Below are 18,651 nucleotides of genomic sequence, written 5' to 3' on the forward strand. Positions count from 1 at the left end.
CCTTCTAGCAGATCAGATACATTTACATCTCACAATGCCTTCTACCATGAAACTTAAATTACATTCCTTGTCATAGTCTTGTTTAGGTCTACAGCCTAAAAATACCTAAAGTCCCCAATCCCCAAGTCTTCTGTACAGTTCCATTTAGTCTACTGAAACAGGCAGACTAACTTTTCAATCTCCTCCGTGATGTACTGAAATTAAACATTTTCTACAATGTTGTTTATGTGTAACTCCTGTACATAGTCGGCTGTGCTGCTGCTTCTGACATAGATACGACAACAAAGTCTCTGCCTGCTGTCTATATTCTCTCATCTACCCTTCTCCTTCCCCTAACAGTAGCTCAGTATTACAAAAACCAAAAGGGAGGAGAAGAAGGTTCTAAACAGCAACATGACAAGACAGCAACCAGGTCTTCAGAGAGGGCAGATCAAACAGGCTGCAAAGTGTCAGAGGGACCATAGAGAGGAAATTACATACTTCTACAGGGAAAGTTAGGACCATGTATGGGTGTAAATTCAGGAGAGAACCCAGGTGGTAAGGGGGAAATCACACACTCTTTAACATCTATATAAATGTTGCAAATGGCATATCTGGGGGTCTCAAAATCAGTAAAAGAATGAAGACTGCAGACTGAAACTTAGGGCTCATTTAGACATCAGGGTTTTTTTTGTTTGTTTTTTTTTACATACAAAAATCTGTGGTTTTCATGGACAGAATTTGTTCCTATTATAGGCCATAGGGCAGAACACACAGCCATGTATTTCTGCAGATCGAGTGGTCTGAGCAACAACATGTCTAATTTTGATCTGAGTTAAGGATTAAAATCACCAATGCGAGTCTATGGGTCCGTGAAAAAAAAAAATCAAGACAGCACGGACTGGATGCCATCCATGTGCTGTCAGGTTTTTTTTTGGGGGGGGGGTGTTTGCATGTCTGTAAAAACAATTTTTACAATCAGAGTTTCATAATAACACTCTTACCCAAGTATATCCAGATTGTTTACTAAGTCAAAGGTATGTATAGCTTTTAACAAGTGCTACATTTAAAGTAAAAATTACAGCACTAATCTCATGAGAGGCAAATAATCTGTAATGAAGGCTATAAAATACAAACATTTATAAAAGGAAAATTTAAAATTTTATGTTTTTTACATTAAGAAAAAAACAAAAATGAACCTAAAGCCTAGATGGGGAAAACTCTAAAATGGATATTCTCACCATTGCTTTACACCAAAGGCACCGCCAATCTTGCAAGCGTAACACACTGCCGCATGTCTTATCACATACAGCACATTTGGCACTGACTGGCAAGTTTCCTTCTAGCCATTGATGGGGCATTGCTATCTGAAAAGAAAAACCGTTAGAAACAAAATTTAGATGTTGCAAGTTATTACAGCTATGAATGCCGACTGACAGGGGCATTGAAAGGTGGCCATCAGTGACTTTACTTGAGGATCATCACTTGGATATTTATTAGGCAAAGATAGCCCAGTATGAAAGCTTCCAGTGGAGAATAATATGGCCACTATATCAAAAAGTATCTGAAACATCTAATGGTTTCAGCATAAGTAACTTGCAGGGAAAACATCTATACTCACACCATCCTCATCCTCAATGATATCTTTGCCAATGGAGGCTAGCGTTGTCCACTTGCAGTTGTTTGTAGCCCTCACCGCACACCTCTTATGAGCTTTAAATTTACACACTAAAATCATTACAAAATAACTATTAGTACAAGCGATTACACTGATGTCATTAAGGAAACTAAACATGACATTCAATATTTACCACCATGTCTGATATGGTTCTTGGTAAACTTGCCCCAGGCACGGATATGCAATGATCATTATGCATTTATAGCACTAATCTGCCTGATCTGCAGAGATTCCCAGCCTGCACCCAGTGGAGAAATGCTACCATATTTATATAATACAGCAGATCTATAAATGATGAATCTAACAAATACACTGCACTCCCTGCACAAGTACAAAGCGCAAAAATTGCTTTCTAGAAGTTATTGCTTCACTGCATATCCACAAACATTGCTCAGATTCTTATTTACAGGGGTTGTCCGGCCTTAGAGTGACTGCGTGAATCTGCGTTGACGGCACTGGGAGCGCGTGGTCATGTAACCGCAAGTGTGCGATTTGCATACTCCCAGCCACATCAGACTAGACTGTGTCTGGCCCGCTCAATACACTTGCATTGAGCAAGGCTGCACCCAACTAGTCGTCACATGACCACGTGCATCAAAAGTATGTATCACATACTTGTAGTCATATGACCACCAGCTCTCACCGGAGAATCCTCACAGCGAGCAGTGTGCGAGATGTGTGGATTCACGAGTCTGCAGTCACAGAGTTACTGCAGACTTGTAGCTTAAGGCCAGACAAGCTCTTTAAAAGGACCTGTCACCAGGTAAAAAGTGGCCTGGTTTTGATCTTCTTTTTTTTCCCACGCTTCTCCCTTGAGTATCCTGTGTTTTTTAGGGTTTTTTAGTTTTCTTTTTCATATCTGCCATGAGTCCAGAGATATAGGTCTTTTTAATTGCGGCTAAATTTTATGGTCTTCACCAGGGGACATGGCTCACAGGTTAATAATGCAGAGCAGCCTAAAAGACATCTCCCACCCCTCGCCCCAAGATAATCTTGTGAGCCACGTCCTCTTGTACAGAACAAAAGAATTAGAACTAAATAAAATTGTCCATTTCTCTGTAGCCATACGGCACATATAACAAATATAAAATAAAATAAAATGGAATGGAATATCAGGAGAGCAAAGAGAATAACATAAGGGCAAAAACTGGCCACTTGTGACCTGGTGACGTCGTCTTTAATTGGACTAAAAAGCAATTTTTTTTAAATCTAAAACAAATTCACTTGAAAAGAAAATTTGTTGCTTGAAAGACAAAAAAAAAAAAAAAAAAAAGTTATTCTGCACTGCAATCTGCATATTCAGTGGCAAGTACTCCAAAAGCGGAAATTCAGACTACACCAAATGTGAAGTGAACAGATACATGAGGGACTACAGAAGAATCCATAAAGCATATTGAAAAACTATTGAGAGTGAAGACGGCAAGTCATTCTATTCCACTGCACAAACATCAAGGCGAGAGAGTGACAGGCAATTACTTTGGTTCTGTCTGCTGGCGCGGCAGGCGCTTGTAATGGGGCTGTGTACAGACAGCGGCTTTCCTGCCTCACTGATTCCGGATGCATGGCATAGACAGGCTCTCAGGCCGCAGCTTATATTTCACAAACTCACTTGCTGGCAATAGAATAAACACTTGAGAAAATGAGATTTTCTCTATGGAAATGTTTTCTGCAATGTCTGATTGATACTGAAGTGTTTAAACAGTGAACTTTTAAGTGATTCACCTGTATCTAAGCTGTAGGAGCGTTCAGTGCTGGGGTGGAAAGGATAATTCACATTGGAAAATTAGGTTATTTCCATGGAAAACACAAAGGAATCACAGCTTGCTTTCAGAAAGGGCTACTTTACTAGACAGTGAATTTCCTTCAATTTGATATCAAAGGAGGAAAAAAAAATAGTATTTGTTAAATGAGTTTGTTTTAGTTTGTATACAAGTTCCTGATACAAATTGTCCACCGGTACACAGCTGATGCCAACAAGGCTTCTTATAAAACTTTATTTTTATACACATGAACCCCTAAGAAATTCAAACACAAGTAGTACTAGACCCAGAGGTTCCTAAAGCTGTAAAATAAGTGTAATACATCAACTAATTTACTATGAAATTATATATAGTACATCAAGATTGTAGTGCACAACCTTTTTAGGTCAGAGTGCCTATTTAATATGTTAGACTTATCAATAATTCTCCAATTATACAAAAAAAGGGCTAGCCACCTTTGGGGATGTTTTTCTTTGTCTGTTTTTTTATTAAATGTGTGTATTTGGGGCTAAAAATCATTTTTGCAATCAAGTTTCATAAAAAATTTTTACAATGTTTTGCTTTTACAGGCTTTTTGTTTCCCTTTACATTAAACATTGATGTAGATTTGTGGCCATAAGTCAGCTGAGAGGAGGTCAAAATATGGGCTCATTCAGACGTCAGTGATTTTTCATCACTGCTTACATGCCAAAATCAGGAGTGGAAAAACTAGAATTGAATGATTGACACCTGTTCTGTGTTTTGGCGACACTCCTGGTTTTGGCATACAAACACTGATGAAAAATCACTGAGGTCTGAATGAGCCCTAAGACAGATAAAAAAAAGAAAATTACAAATTCTTCTGTTAGACCATCAGAACGAGCTCACTGATGGATTCTCAGTTATCTCATTTTGCAGCCAGCAACAGATCGTGCAACACAAAGACTATAGAAGGAAAAGAGTGTAAAACGTTTAATGAAAGTCAACTGCAAAAATGATTTTTATCCCCAATTATAAGCTTTAAAGTAAAAAAATAATAATAATAAAAGATTGTCTGGATAACCCATTCTGATCTGACATATTATTCTATAAATATCTGATAAGCAGGGAGAAGCAGATTACATTGCATTTTCTTGGTGACAGGCTCATTTTAACTTTTTTTTTTTCTAGCGTTATAAATCTGGGAATCTGCGTACCCTCCAAAACCTCTATTAGTAGTCTTAAGAAAAGTATAAAAATTTGAACCTGTTAGAAGGATTTGAGCATTCAGAGTTTTTTTGCATTAAAATTCTGATATATAATTTTTGAGGAAAAAATTCAATATAACTTTGTTATATAAATTAAATTACAATTAATCTCTGCTTATTCTGGGCTTTTCAGTCAAGTGTGCGGTCCTACCCTGACTGACAGCTATGTCTGGGTTCACGCTTATACAGGGAAATCTGTCAATCACTGAGTAGAACCGCCCACTTGACTAATAAGCCGAATAAGCAGAGATTTAAATGAATAAAATACAAGTTAGGGCTCATTCAGACATTAGTGTTCCACATATGAGTGCTAACTGTGTTTTACACAGATAGCACTTGTACCTATTATAGTGCATGGGGCTGTTCACATGTCAGTGATGTTTTGCGATCCAAGTGGTCCATGCAAAATTGTGTCTGATACTGTTCCGAGTGTCGGATCAAACTCTGCAATGAAAGCCTATGGGCCTGTGAAAAAAATCAGCACTAGGATGCCATCCAAGTTTTTCACTGACGGATTAAAGGTGGAGAAACTGATGAAACTGTGACCAAACTCTGATAAAAACCACTGATGAAACTTGGCCCGTTATTCTCGTACATGAAAAAAACGGATGTCTGAATGACGCCTTATACTAAATCTGTTCCCAAAAGCTTGGTCTGCTCAGCTTCTGCTCTATAACGCGCAGCCTGCAGATTAGACTGTATTTTCCATGTGAGTTGTTTTTTTTAAACGAGTTTGGTATATAGTCACTTGAATTAATGATTACACCATGGTCGAAGCAAAAAAAAAAAAAACCCACAAAAAAACATGTTCTTCCTTCCTATAAACTTGTAGCCAGAAATCAGACTTCTTACATATGACTTGGAAGGGTGGCAATTACTCCATTTCAGTCACTGACCAGGAGCATGCCAGGAAGATGTTCATCCATTAGTTCACAAAACCAGATGAACATTAATTGTCAATATGGAAAAGAAAGAAAAACTCAATATTTTTACTCTAAGAGTCCAATACCGCCATTTCCTGAGGTTAGTTGAGAGCCTGTACTTATAAAAATCCATATTCCAAGTTTTCCTTATGCCTGTAGAAGTATGAACCTTGTAGGAGTCAAGTGAGATGGAGACTGTAGGAGGTTCAGAGCTTTGGATTTTCTACTCTACATCTTTTGGTCGTTACTATATTGAATCTATAATGGTTTGTAACAGGACACAATGGGGTTCATATACTGAGCTGTACAGAATAAGAAATGGAGCAAAACTATCTAAAAATAAGGCATTTAACATGTGTGCCATACTGCTGTACACGCAGGGGAAAGGAGTCATTTCCACCCCAAATATTGGTATCTTTCTTTCTGCCTCAGATGAAGAAGTACCAGATTAGCCCTCAGCAGGCCGGGGGAACAAGCACTCAGCTGTACAGTCTCATTCACTGCCTCCCCAGGGTGGCGTCTCTGTGTAACAGGAGTCTATCACACCTTACTAACAAGTCAGTACATGGATTGATGATTACTTTTAGGCCACGTTCACACATTCAGTATTTGGTCAGTTTTTTACATCAGTATTTGTAAGCCAAAACCAGGAGAGGAACAATCAGAGGAAGATTATAATACAAACACGTCCCCACTTCAGTATTTATCACCCACTCCTGGTTTTGTTTTACAGATCCTGAGGTAAAATACTGACCGAATACTGAATGTGGCCTTATAGCAAGACCAGGATAATTACAAAATGGCAGACTATTGAACCATGTGAGAGAAAAGGATGATTATCAGGTAGCTGCCATACATATACAAATTGCTAGTAACCATAATTTAACAAATACTTCCAAATGTTCTCCCTTAGGCCACGTGCACACATTGAGTATTTGAGATGTTTGTCTGTTTTTTACCTCAGTATTTGTAAGACAAAACCAGGAGTGGGTGATAAATCCAGAAGTGGCGACGTGTTTCTATTATACTTTTCTCTGATCGTTCCACTCCTGGTTTTGACTTCGAATTACTGAGGTAAAAAACTGACCAAATACTGAATGTGCGCATGTGGCCTTATATATAGCACAATTGTAAACACATATTGTTTCAAGGCTGTTTTACCCATTTTTTAAATTAATTTAGGACTCTTAAAAAGCACCTTGCATCATAAGATTTCTGCATAACTGTCATCAGATTTTTTGTGAAGAACCAGACAAGGCAACAGCCTCGCCTCCATGACTATTCATAAGCTCTCCACATAGTGAGCATTGAGACAAAACTACTACTACATTCAGACAATGAAGCTGTTTTTGACGCTGCGTGTTTTCCCTGCGTCAAAAAAGCAGCGTCTTAGGCTATATTCACACTAGGCGTTTGTTCAGCTTTTTTTTATGCAATTTTAATTTATGCATTTTCAGCAGTGTTTACAGTAGAAGTAAAGTCTTTGATATTTCAGACATCTCACACACACAGCTTGTTTTTTTTTGCCCTCAATATTTTGTGCGTTGCATGTTTTTTTGCACAATAGAGCATGTCACTTCTTTCAGCGTTTTTCACCCATTGAAAGCAATAGGTGGGGCAAAAAAAGCTAAAAAAAACGCCTAGTGTGAACGTTTTGCTGCGTTTTTCATGAACAAAAAAAGCAAATACAGCAGTATGTGAAACCCATTTATTTTTGTGATTTTTCCCAAGTTTACCATCTTGTCTTGGTCACCTGAGATGGCAGTTAGGATTAGTACAGTTGAATTAAATTAGTGATGTGTACATGTAAATATTGGCTTACAAAAGGTGTGAGATTCAACAATCTGTGAGCAACTCAATGGCAGACCAAAGTGTGAAAGCACACAGTGTCCTACAAACTTAATGCACTGCCAGTGTCTTAGGCAAACTATTCCAGACTAATTCACCTCCCCCGCTTACATTTGTAATGTGTATTTTTTCAAGAACATTTGTCTTGCATTGGTGACCTGTGTTCATGCTTCTGTGGTGGAAGCAAAGCTGAACTTTGGGATCCTGAAAAACGCACCAAAAACCGCTTCTTTCCTGTCAAGAGAGCAGGTTTTGCTGCAGAAAAAAAACGCACAAAATGTCCTGTGTGAACATAACCTTACAGTTACAGCAAAGTGGATGGAATTTCTAGAAATCTCATGCCCATTGTGCTTCTTATTTACCCTGCGTAAACAGACCTGCGGTGCAATTTTCAAAATCGCAACATGTCAATTTCTCTTGCAGGTACGCTAAGTTTTCCGTGCAGAATTTCCCCATAGACTTACATTAGATGCGCAAAATCTGCAGGTAAAAATAGCACGTTTTTAGTGCGTTTCAGCATTGGAAATGCATCAAAAACGCATGTAATCTGTACCTAAGTATATCAATAAAGATCAGTGAAATCAAAATAGCAGAAAGCTCAAAATCAAAGCAGCTGAAGTTATAGTGTGACACACCAAACAATGACAAAAAAAAAAGGAATAAAAATGCATGTTTAAAAAAAAAAAAACGCAATGAAAAAACTCAAGTAACCTTAAGGGTATGTGCACACGATGCAGAAATGCTCAGGATTTTTTCCTGAGCGTTTCTGCATCTCTCTGGCAGGAAAAAAAGCATGCGGATTGTACATGCGGTTTCCTGCCAGGGACATGCGGAAATGAAGCGTTCTTCACTTTCATTTCCGCATGCGGGTTGACAAGCGCTTCCCAAGCGATTTTAGCATCACTTGGAAAGTGCTTGTCAACTTTACACTATATAAATCCATGCAACCGGCATGGATTTATATAGTGTGTGAATGTCAAAAAATAAAAAATAAATCTATACTTTACCCTCTGATGGCCCCCGGTGTCCTGCTTCGCACGGTCCCGGCTGCCGGCAGTGAAGACTTTAGGACCTTCCGACGTCAGCGTCACGTGACCCGTCAAATGACTCTGACGTCAGCGAAGGTCCTTCTTCATTCAACCCCGAAGTGCCGGGAACCAAGCAGGAGCGCTGCGCGGGCCGTCAGAAGGTGAGAATATATATATTTTTTATTTTATTCTTTTTTTTTTTAATGGTACCTGGGTCTGGATGAGAGTCCTCTCCTCCACACCCGGGTACCATCCGCACATTAGACCGCATGAAAAGCGCATCAACATATACAGTGATGCGGATTCCATGCGGTCTAATGCAAGTCAATGGCGGCAAAAGAGCAGCGTTTCCGCAAAATTAATTGACATGCTGCGGATTTTTGACCGTAGCGTTTACGCTGCGGGAAAATCCACATCATGGGCACAGCACATGCGGATTTCAATTGGGGAACATTGCTGCCCTGCTACCATGTGTTTTTAATGTGTTTCCGCGGCGTTTACGCAACTGCAAAAACGCCGCGGAAACGCATGAAAAACGCATCGTGTGAACTCAGCCTAAGGGTATGTGCACACGATGCAGAAATGCTCAGGATTTTTTCCTGAGCGTTTCTGCATCTCTCTGGCAGGAAAAAACGCATGCGGATTGTACATGCGGTTTCCTGCCAGGGACATGCGGAAATGAAGCGGTCTTCACTTTCATTTCCGCATGCGGGTTGACAAGAGCTTCCCAAGCGATTTTAGCATCACTTGGAAAGTGCTGGTCAACTTCACACTATATAAATCCATGCAACCGGCATGGAAAATCCGCATCATGGGCACAGCACATGCGGATTTCAATTGGGGAACATTGCTGCCCTTCTACCATGCGTTTTTAATGCGTTTCCGCAACTGCAAAAACGCCGCGGAAACGCATTAAATACGCATCGTGTGAACTCAGCCTAATAGTTTCAGAAATGGTGCAAAAATTCTGCAACATCAAAAACACACCAAAAGCTCATCATGGGAACTTAGCATGAAAAATGGACAGTTTAATTAAGGACGTGTCTGGGATGCCGTGTACAAGACCTGAAGCATTATAACCACCAGTTTAGTCACTAAAATGTAGTAACAGGTTCCCTTTAAGATCCTACACCAGGCAGTTACCCAACATATGCCAATTCAATGTAAAATGATCAGTGCCGTAACTAATTCAGCCGTCACCTACCTTCACAAGACAGTCCATGAGAAGTGACCCCAGAGAGGCTTTCTCGGCACACATTACAAAAGGTGGGGCGGGCATGGGAGCAGGCGTACCAGTTATGCATTCCTGAGAAATGTTCCACATTAAACTGTGCGGTCTAACAAGGGAGAAGTTGAGACAAAATTTGGCAGTACAGCTACAGCTAAATCATTCTATACAAAAAAATATAGAAGAAAATACCACAAAGCAGGATCTAAGGATCTCAAAAAGAAAGCATCATAATTTATAATAATCCACCAATAGTAAAAGGCGGCAGCATATAGCGTTAAATACAAGTCAGATTTACTCCTGGTCAAATGCTGAATACGACTAAAACCTCTGGAGCAACAGGATCAGAGGCTCTTAGGAGGTCCGGCACTTCTGATAAGATCTTGTTTATTTATTTATGAGTTAATGTTTTTTCATTACTTGGTTGTTTCTAATGTCATAAATAGATAATTATATACAATATATCAATTGAATGAAAGTTACTTGTTCTTTCTCAAATTTACTGCAGAAAAGAATTCAAAACAGAAAGAAATATTGATATACTTCAAGATGTACATTGTATTTTTGTGGATTTTTATGTTGCATTTATGTGGACAGAGATAAATAGACTATCTGAAAATTATTACTACCTAAAAAGTAAGGCAGCTGTCTCACCACAAAATGCAAATAAATTGGCACCCTAGTGTCAGAGCCGCCAATTACCGTCTGAAGTCGCCGCTTGGTACATCACACAAGTTTCATTTCATCACAAAGAAATTGCCTACCTCGTAATGCTCTCTGGATTGCACGGACTTTAATGAGCTGATCCAATCCTCCATTTCTTTCCTGTTCTCGGCACACAATATGAGTCTTCTAAAAGGAGTGATTATCTAAAGAGGGGGAAAAAAAACAAATGGAGTAAGAAAATTAAAAAAGCTGCTGATCTAAGTGTACTAAGCAATTGAGAGTGTGGCAGAGCTGCACGGATATCCAAGGAACGCATTTCACTTGCTCTGATCAGATGTTCTGCGGAGCTGCATAATCATTTAAGCTTTGCATACTGTCTTAATGAAAAATACTGTGTGAGAGTGGGGGGAAGAGTCCACTTTCATCTCATTGTAAACCACCGCAAGCAAGACTTATCCTGATCCCAGCAGACTCATTTGTAAGATTTTGTTACAGAAGGGAAAAAAAGGAGCAGAAAGTCTTCCTTGATAAAACTCCAGAGGTTTAAGATGGAGTGGCTATAGGATCACTTAGCTTTCTGCCTAGAAATGGCTACCACACCACAGATATGGTTATATACATGAGATATAGGTATACATGTGAGATATAGCTAGACATAGATCGACATTTTACTCTTTACTCTCATATATACAGCTACTACACCAATTTATATATAGGAAGGAAAGAGAGCGTGATATACACATGTACATAAATATAATTTTATATATATATATATATATATATATATATACATACATATACATTAATATTATATATATATATATATATATATATATATATATATATATATATATATCACACACACACACACACACACACACACACACACACACACACACACACACACACACACACACACACACACACTACAGACACACTACAGACCAAAAGTTTGGACACACCTTCTCATTTAAAGATTTTTCTGTATTTTCATGACTTTGAAAATTGTACATTCACACTGAAGGCATCAAAACTATGAATTAACACATGTGGAATTATATACTTAACAAAAAAGTGTGAAACAACTGAAAATGTGTCTTATATTCTAGGTTCTTCAAAGTAGCCACCTTTTGCTTTGATGACTGCTTTGCACACTCTTGGCATTCTCTTGATGAGCTTCAAGAGTTAGTCACTGGAAATGGTTTTCACTTCACAGGTGTGGCCTATCAGGTTTAATAAGTGGGATTTCTTGCCTTATAAATGGGGTTGGGACCATCAGTTGTGTTGTGCAGAAGTCTGGTGGATACACAGCTGATAGTCCTACTGAATAGACTGTTAGCTGCTTTTTTCTGCTCATAATACAAATTCTAAGTAAAGAAAAACGAGTGGCCATCATTACTTTAAGAAATGAAGGTCAGTCAGTCCGAAAAATTGGGAAAACTTTGAAAGTGTCCCCAAGTGCAGTTGCAAAAACCATCAAGCGCTACAAAGAAACTGGCTCACATGAGGACCGCCCCAGGAAAGGAAGACGAAGAGTCACCTCTGCTTCTGAGGATAAGTTTATCTGAGTCACCAGCCTCAGAAATCGCAGGTTTATTATATATATATATATATATATATATATATATATATATATATATATATATATATATATATATATATATATATATATATATATATATATATATACATACACACACAGTACAGACCAAAAGTTTGGACACACCGTCTCATTTAAAGATTTTTCTGTATTTTCATGACTAGGAAAATTGTACATTCACACTGAAGGCATCAAAACTATGAATTAACACATGTGGAATTATATACTTAACAAAAAAGTGTGAAACAACTGAAAATATGTCTTATATTTTAGGTTCTTCAAAGTAGCCACCTTTTGCTTTGATGACGGCTTTGCACACTCTTGGCATTCTCTTGATGAGCTTCAAGAGGTAGTCACCGGAAATGGTCTTCCAACAATCTTGAAGGAGTTCCCAGAGATGCTTAGCACTTGTTGGCCCTTTTGCCTTCACTCTGCGGTCCAACTCACCCCAAACCATCTCGATTGGGTTCAGGTCTGGTGACTGTGGAGGCCAGGTCATCCGGCGTAGCACTCCATCACTCTCCCTCTTGGTCAAATAGCCCTTACACAGCCTGGAGGTGTGTTTGGGGTCATTGTCCTGTTGAAAAATAAAATGATGGTCCAACTAAACGCAAACCGGATGGAATAGCATGCCGCTGCAAGAAGCTGTGGTAGCCATGCTGGTTCAGTATGCCTTCAATTTTGAATAAATCCCCAACAGTGTCACCAGCAAAGCACCCCTACACCACCACACCTCCTCCTCCATGCTTCACGGTGGGAACCAGGCATGTAGAGTCCATCCGTTCACCTTTTCTGCGTAGCACAAAGACACGGTGGGTGGAACCAAAGATATCAAATTTGGACTCATCAGATCAAAGCACAGATTTTCACTGGTCTAATGTCCATTCCTTGTCTTCTTTAGCCCAAACAAGTCTCTTTTGCTTGTTGCCTGTCCTTAGCAGTGGTTTCCTAGCAGCTATTTTACCATGAAGGCCTGCTGCACAAAGTCTCCTCTTAACAGTTGTTGAAGAGATGTGTCTGCTGCTAGAACTCTGTGTGGCATTGACCTGGTCTCTAATCTGAGCTGCTGTTAACCTGCGATTTCTGAGGCTGGTGACTCGGATAAACTTATCCTCAGAAGCAGAAATCCCACTTATTAAACCTGACAGGGCACACCTGTGAAGTGAAAACCATTTCCGGTGACTACCTCTTGAAGCTCATCAAGAGAATGCCAAGAGTGTGCAAAGCAGTCATCAAAGCAAAAGGTGGTTACTTTGAAGAACCTAGAATATAAGACATATTTTCAGTTGTTTCACACTTTTTTGTTAAGTATATAATTCCACATGTGTTAATTCATAGTTTTGATGCCTTCAGTGTGAATGTACAATTTTCATAGTCATGAAAATACAGAAAAATCTTTAAATGAGGTGTGTCCAAACTTTTGGTCTGTACTGTACATTCACACCCACACGCTTTGTATTGATGTGTTCAGGTACTGAAATTCTAATGAGCCATTAGAAAAGCTGTATGACAACCAAGGCAGCCACAATTAAAACTCCAATAGAAGTTGTCACCCATTTTCCTATTGTACAGAACAAGTAATGTAGTACTAATCTGGTTACAAGTAGGGTATAAGCACATGTTGACTATGCGAAGTACATTTTTTTGCATCACAAACCAGATTGTTCGCAGGAAAGACACTGCATAAAATAAACACATTTTTATGAGCATTTTTTTTTTTTACATGTGCCTGTGATGCGTTTTTACTTGTGTTTTTTTCCCCATTCATTTGAATGGGTGAAAAATGCTGGAAAAATGCTGAAAGAACTGACATGCTGCAGATTTGAAAAACACGCTTTAATGATTCAAATCTGAAAGGGAAAAAATAAGCAGCATGAGATTTCAGAAATCTCATTCACTTTCCTGGTAAGGGGCACCTTAATAGACATTATAGAGAAAAACAATCACGAAGGCATCTTTTTTTCCGCTACTAAGATATATTTATACCTCATAGTCAAATCATTTTAAGAAAAACGAGGAAGTATCACATTCATTATATACAGTCATTTTAGTAGTAAAGGAACTGAAACCATCAATTTAATAATACTGAAATCTGAAAAAGAACATTTATCTGTTTTGACAACAGATGCACTCTTTAGTAATAGAAACTTAGAAAGGCTCGGGCTCCGTACTTGTCATCCTACAAAGTGAGGGTCTTTCATATTGTGTCAAGACTATAGGATAACGCACATCAAATGTGGAGGCTTGCTTTACTGAAAGGGAGGCTGACGGATCTGATACTGTGTGGGAGAGCTGCGGTGGAAAAAAAACATCAGCAATAAGGAAAATAAATGAGCATGTTTTCACCTTCTATATCCGTACAATAAATTGTTTTGCTTCCCCAAATAAAAAGTGCTTAATTTAGCCAAGCAGGCAAAACCTTCCGACCTTGTCAATTCAGTCATCTCATTCCTAGTCATTTCCCAGTCCGAAAGGCAACATCACTTCCCAATTATACTTACATTAACATTACTTTCAGAAAGGCTCGACGGTAATAATACTGCAAATACTACACAAAACTATCAATATCATCCATAGCCCTGAGTCCGCATCAAGAACTAAACAGTCAACTCTTTATCAGGACTACACCATCACTCTCTACTTTGTCACTATCTGTACAGGACATCAGGTAAAAAGGAGCTCCGGTAACTTACTGCAAACTTCATTGCCAAATTATCTTCGTGCCCTGTCACTGTTATATCAGGACTCAGAATCCTACAGTGTCTTCTGTGTGGATTGGAAGTCTGTCTACGCGCTCTAATAAGACTCATCACAATGAATAGAGAGACTGACTTCTGTACACACTGAAGACCGTGTAGGATTTGGATTGTAAGAGAATTACCTGCAATACCTTCTCATGTACTATACAGATAGAGGCAACAATCTAAAGAAAGTCTGGTTTGCTTCTTTAAATGGATATTCTCATCTCCAAGATCCTATCCCAATATGTAGTTGGTGTCATAATAATAATATTAGCAAATACCTCCAATTAGAAACGTAGTATAGTTATTCTGATAAACTGTTGCTTACCCAATGTGCAGGGGGTATTTTAGTAGTTTAGGTATCGATGGTTATGGCCACTCATATAGTGACAGTTAGTTAGTTGCTAGTGGTTCTTACTATGGATACCTAAGCTACAGCAATGACCTGCACATGGTAAACAGCATAGCGAATCAGAAGAACTGTACTACATTTCTAATTGGAGGTATTTGCTAATATTATTATTACACCTACTACATATTGGGATAGGATCTTGGAGATGAGAATACCCCTTTAAGTTACCTTAAATTTCCCTTTGGAATCCAAAACCCTAAAATAAGCAAAAAAAAAGTCTCATGTTGTCAAAGCAGAGATTGGTGAAATGGAAAGGCTTGTCCGGCATTCAATCATATTATCAAGACTGCTTGCCTACCTACAACCAGCAAACTGTGAGAAGCCATGACTGCATTTAGTGAGGGAAGAGGAATCCACGTGACATTTTCTGGGTTGTTTGTACATCAGTAGAGTCTTTGGCTTATTTGGAATAGGCCATACTAAAATATGTTTGGTGCCCCACATGTGATATAAAGGGAAAGGTAACAAACAGGGTCGGAACTATGATGGGTGCAGGGGTTGCAATTACACCGGGGTCCTCGAGCCTAGGGGGGCCTAAAAGGTCTATTTGCCCCATATGAAAAGATGAATACTTTTAAAAACCTGAAATAGCTCAGAGCCCTTTTAAGAGATTTTCAATTGGGGCCCACAAAATTCAAGATACTGGTAACAAATATCCTTTTGTGACTTACAGAAGGCATTTGATTTTTACATTTTTTCTTTTTATTTTGCAATTCGATGCAAATTGGGTTTCTGTTCCATCAGTCCTTTAAGGTGAATGGAGCAGTGGCCACATACGTGCACTTCCACTCTGATAACACAGGGAACTCTTGGAACCCCCATTTTTGGGATTGGTCAGTGTGAATGGTCGATATAACGAGAAAGGGTAGAGGTCATTGACCTTAGAAACTGATCCGGAAAGAACCAATACAATAGGTGCCAATACCTGCATTGTCAAGAGAAACGCTGTACAAAGACTGACAAGCAAGTAATGACACTAACTTTTACAGTATGCTTTACTGTGCCTTCTAGAAAGAAAATGTGCGTTAACTAGTTAAATGAGTGGAGAAAAGGGTCAACCCATGTGAAAAGACTGAAACACCATGGAAAAATCAGCGATTATAATGACTGTATTCATGGTTATTTTTAACTGTAAAATTACAGTAATGTTTAAACTAGAACTCAAACTTTTTTTTTTTTTTTTTTTTTAAGAAAGTGATGAAACAGAAATAGTAAGTGTGCAGTGCAATGTGAAAAGTAGGGTGCTCATTACAGTGATAACAGGAAGCAGATCATGTAAAAGTTAATTGAAATGTGGCTTATATATCGGCTGAACAGGCCTCCTCCACAACTGCCGGCATGTAAAGAACCCCCACAAACGGCTCTACTACAGTTTTAGAAATATTTATAGGCGTTCTAAAAGACACTTAAAAAAAAAAACAAATGTCAGCAACCTGTAGCCTTCACAAAGTTTAAGGGTTTGTTCACATTTAGTGTTTTGATGCATTTTTTTTCTGCATGAAAGCCACAGGCTACAGCCAGAAAACTGGACCATAATTTAAGTTTGATTTGGTCCAGTATTGATGCCGTGCCATTTTGATCTCAAAAACTGCAGTGAAAATGCTGAAGGTATTGATATACTGCATTTAAAAACAAAAACGCACACATACATCCCCTAGCCCTCTAAGTAAAAAAAAACACATAAAAAATGTAAAGTGTGAAGAAGCCCTAAAGCTGGTAAAAAAGCAAAGATGACACATGGAATCTTTCAAAACGCTAATCTCGTATATTTACTTAAAGGGGTGTTCTGAAGTCAAAGTAAATGTTATCCTAATTCCCCATCTATTTAGTGCTATAATCATAATCTAGTCTATTTTCTAATATACTTGCATTAACAATTCCCTAACTACACTAAATGCTCTTCTATTTGTTTCTTCACTTCCTGTGTGATGACGATTCGTTTGAGTATCCCAGTGAATGCTGCCGCAGCCTTCACCCCCTCCCTGAAACGAAGAGTCATCAGTGACGTCAGGGGCTGGGCTAGTCCCCGCTGTGTCCCTGTGCACTGTGCGATAAGTACAATCACAGCGTGCACTCTGTGTTGTCGGCGCAGCTCAGAAGTAACCAGCCGGCAACAGAGAGGTGTCACAATACACAGCCTGCAGGAGACCCCTAAAGATTCAAATGAGAGGAGGGAATGTGCAGTACCCGACTGATGGCACTATACAGTTGACGGAGCGGCTTGGCAACTGATCACTCAGGCACCGGGAGCAGCTGATTGGCAGATTTGCCAAGTGTCGCACCCCCACCAATCAGATATTGATGACCCATCCTAACAATGGGCCATCAGTACAAAAGTCCCGGATCAACCCCTTTAACCTTTTTCAATCACTTATACATTATTTGTCTCTACATAATTTATAACCCATAATACTAGTTATTCAGCAATACAATCCAAAGTATATGGAATTTGTGACAAATTTTTCATCACTGGTCCTGATGAAGTCGAACACTAACTAAAATCACCGTCACAATTTTAACCATGCAGAAGCTTGCATCTGCCAGAGTAGCATCACAAGACCTGGGGAGTGGTCGGGCAGGTTTCCCTATAATTCCTTGCACATATCACAAGTACAGCCAATCAGGAGGGAGTATCATAGCCTGTATAAACACAGAAACAGGGAATGCAGCAGTCATTTTATAGCAAATCTGGATAGACAGAGGATGTTACAGCTCACAGCTTAGCCACACAGATAGGGAAAGAAAGGCATAAAATAGTGAAGATACTGTAAAGATCGCGTGTGACAGCATAGCAAGCAGTGAAGATGATTAGTGTGTGAAGAGAGAGAATAATACAGATTTTTTTTTTACATAGAGAGGGAGTGATAAAAAAGTCACTGCATCACAAACGTTTTTCAGGGCAATAGGCGTTCTTTCAATTCACTGCAAATTGAATTTTGCAGCTAAATTTGGCAAAACTGGAGAATTAGGATTTAAAAAAAAAGATTTGTTGTGAGAAAAGAGCCCAGCCCTTTTATAAAAGCTGTTATGTCTGCCACTACCACCTCTTGCAGTCGGAATTCCACATTGTGACTGCTCTAACTGGAAAGAACCCTTTCCTATTTAGCTCTTGGAACCACTTTTCCTCCACACGTAACAAATGTCCTGATTCTTTGTAAGGTCCCTGAAAGGAATAAATCATGTGCCAGCTCTTTGTATGGATCATATAATATATTAATACAAACATATACTGTAACTATATCTTCATTTTTTTTCTCCATTGAAAGCATCAATAAGATCACATCTGAGATGTCTTTTTCCTAAGTTAAACATGCCCAAACTTTTCTAAACTTTTATTATAAGAAAAGGCTTTCGCCAGTTTTGCTAGTTTTTTTGGAATGTAAAGCCCAAAACTGGATCCCATATTCAACATGAAGCCTTTCAATTGAATTATTTAGGGGTAATATATTACATTAGGATCACAGGTTTTTTTCTCTTTTTATACACCCTAAAATCTTGTTTGCTTTTGCAGCTGCTGCCAGACTTGAGTACTGGTTCTCGGCTTACTTGTACCCAGAATATC

The 18,651-nt window shown here is 38.9% G+C and overlaps 1 protein-coding gene across 4 annotated transcripts in view; it reads right to left on the minus strand.

The window, feature by feature from the left end:
• The window catches only part of DGKH (diacylglycerol kinase eta), a 267,651-nt gene that overhangs the window by 73,859 nt on the left and 175,141 nt on the right, over window positions 1-18,651 (minus strand). For all 4 annotated transcript variants that reach the window (XM_073663912.1, XM_073663913.1, XM_073663911.1 and 1 more), the window contains 4 exons: window positions 10,435-10,539; window positions 9,647-9,779; window positions 1,601-1,707; window positions 1,221-1,346 (listed from right to left, as the gene is read on the minus strand). In XM_073663912.1, the coding sequence (XP_073520013.1) occupies window positions 1,221-1,346; window positions 1,601-1,707; window positions 9,647-9,779; window positions 10,435-10,539 (471 nt within the window). The remainder of the gene's footprint in view (window positions 1-1,220; window positions 1,347-1,600; window positions 1,708-9,646; window positions 9,780-10,434; window positions 10,540-18,651) is intronic.

Source organism: Phyllobates terribilis, unplaced genomic scaffold (genome assembly GCF_046119375.1).
Source record: "Phyllobates terribilis strain yellow unplaced genomic scaffold, ASM4611937v1 Scaffold_2__4_contigs__length_985480577, whole genome shotgun sequence".
Taxonomy (NCBI): Eukaryota; Metazoa; Chordata; class Amphibia; order Anura; family Dendrobatidae; genus Phyllobates; species Phyllobates terribilis.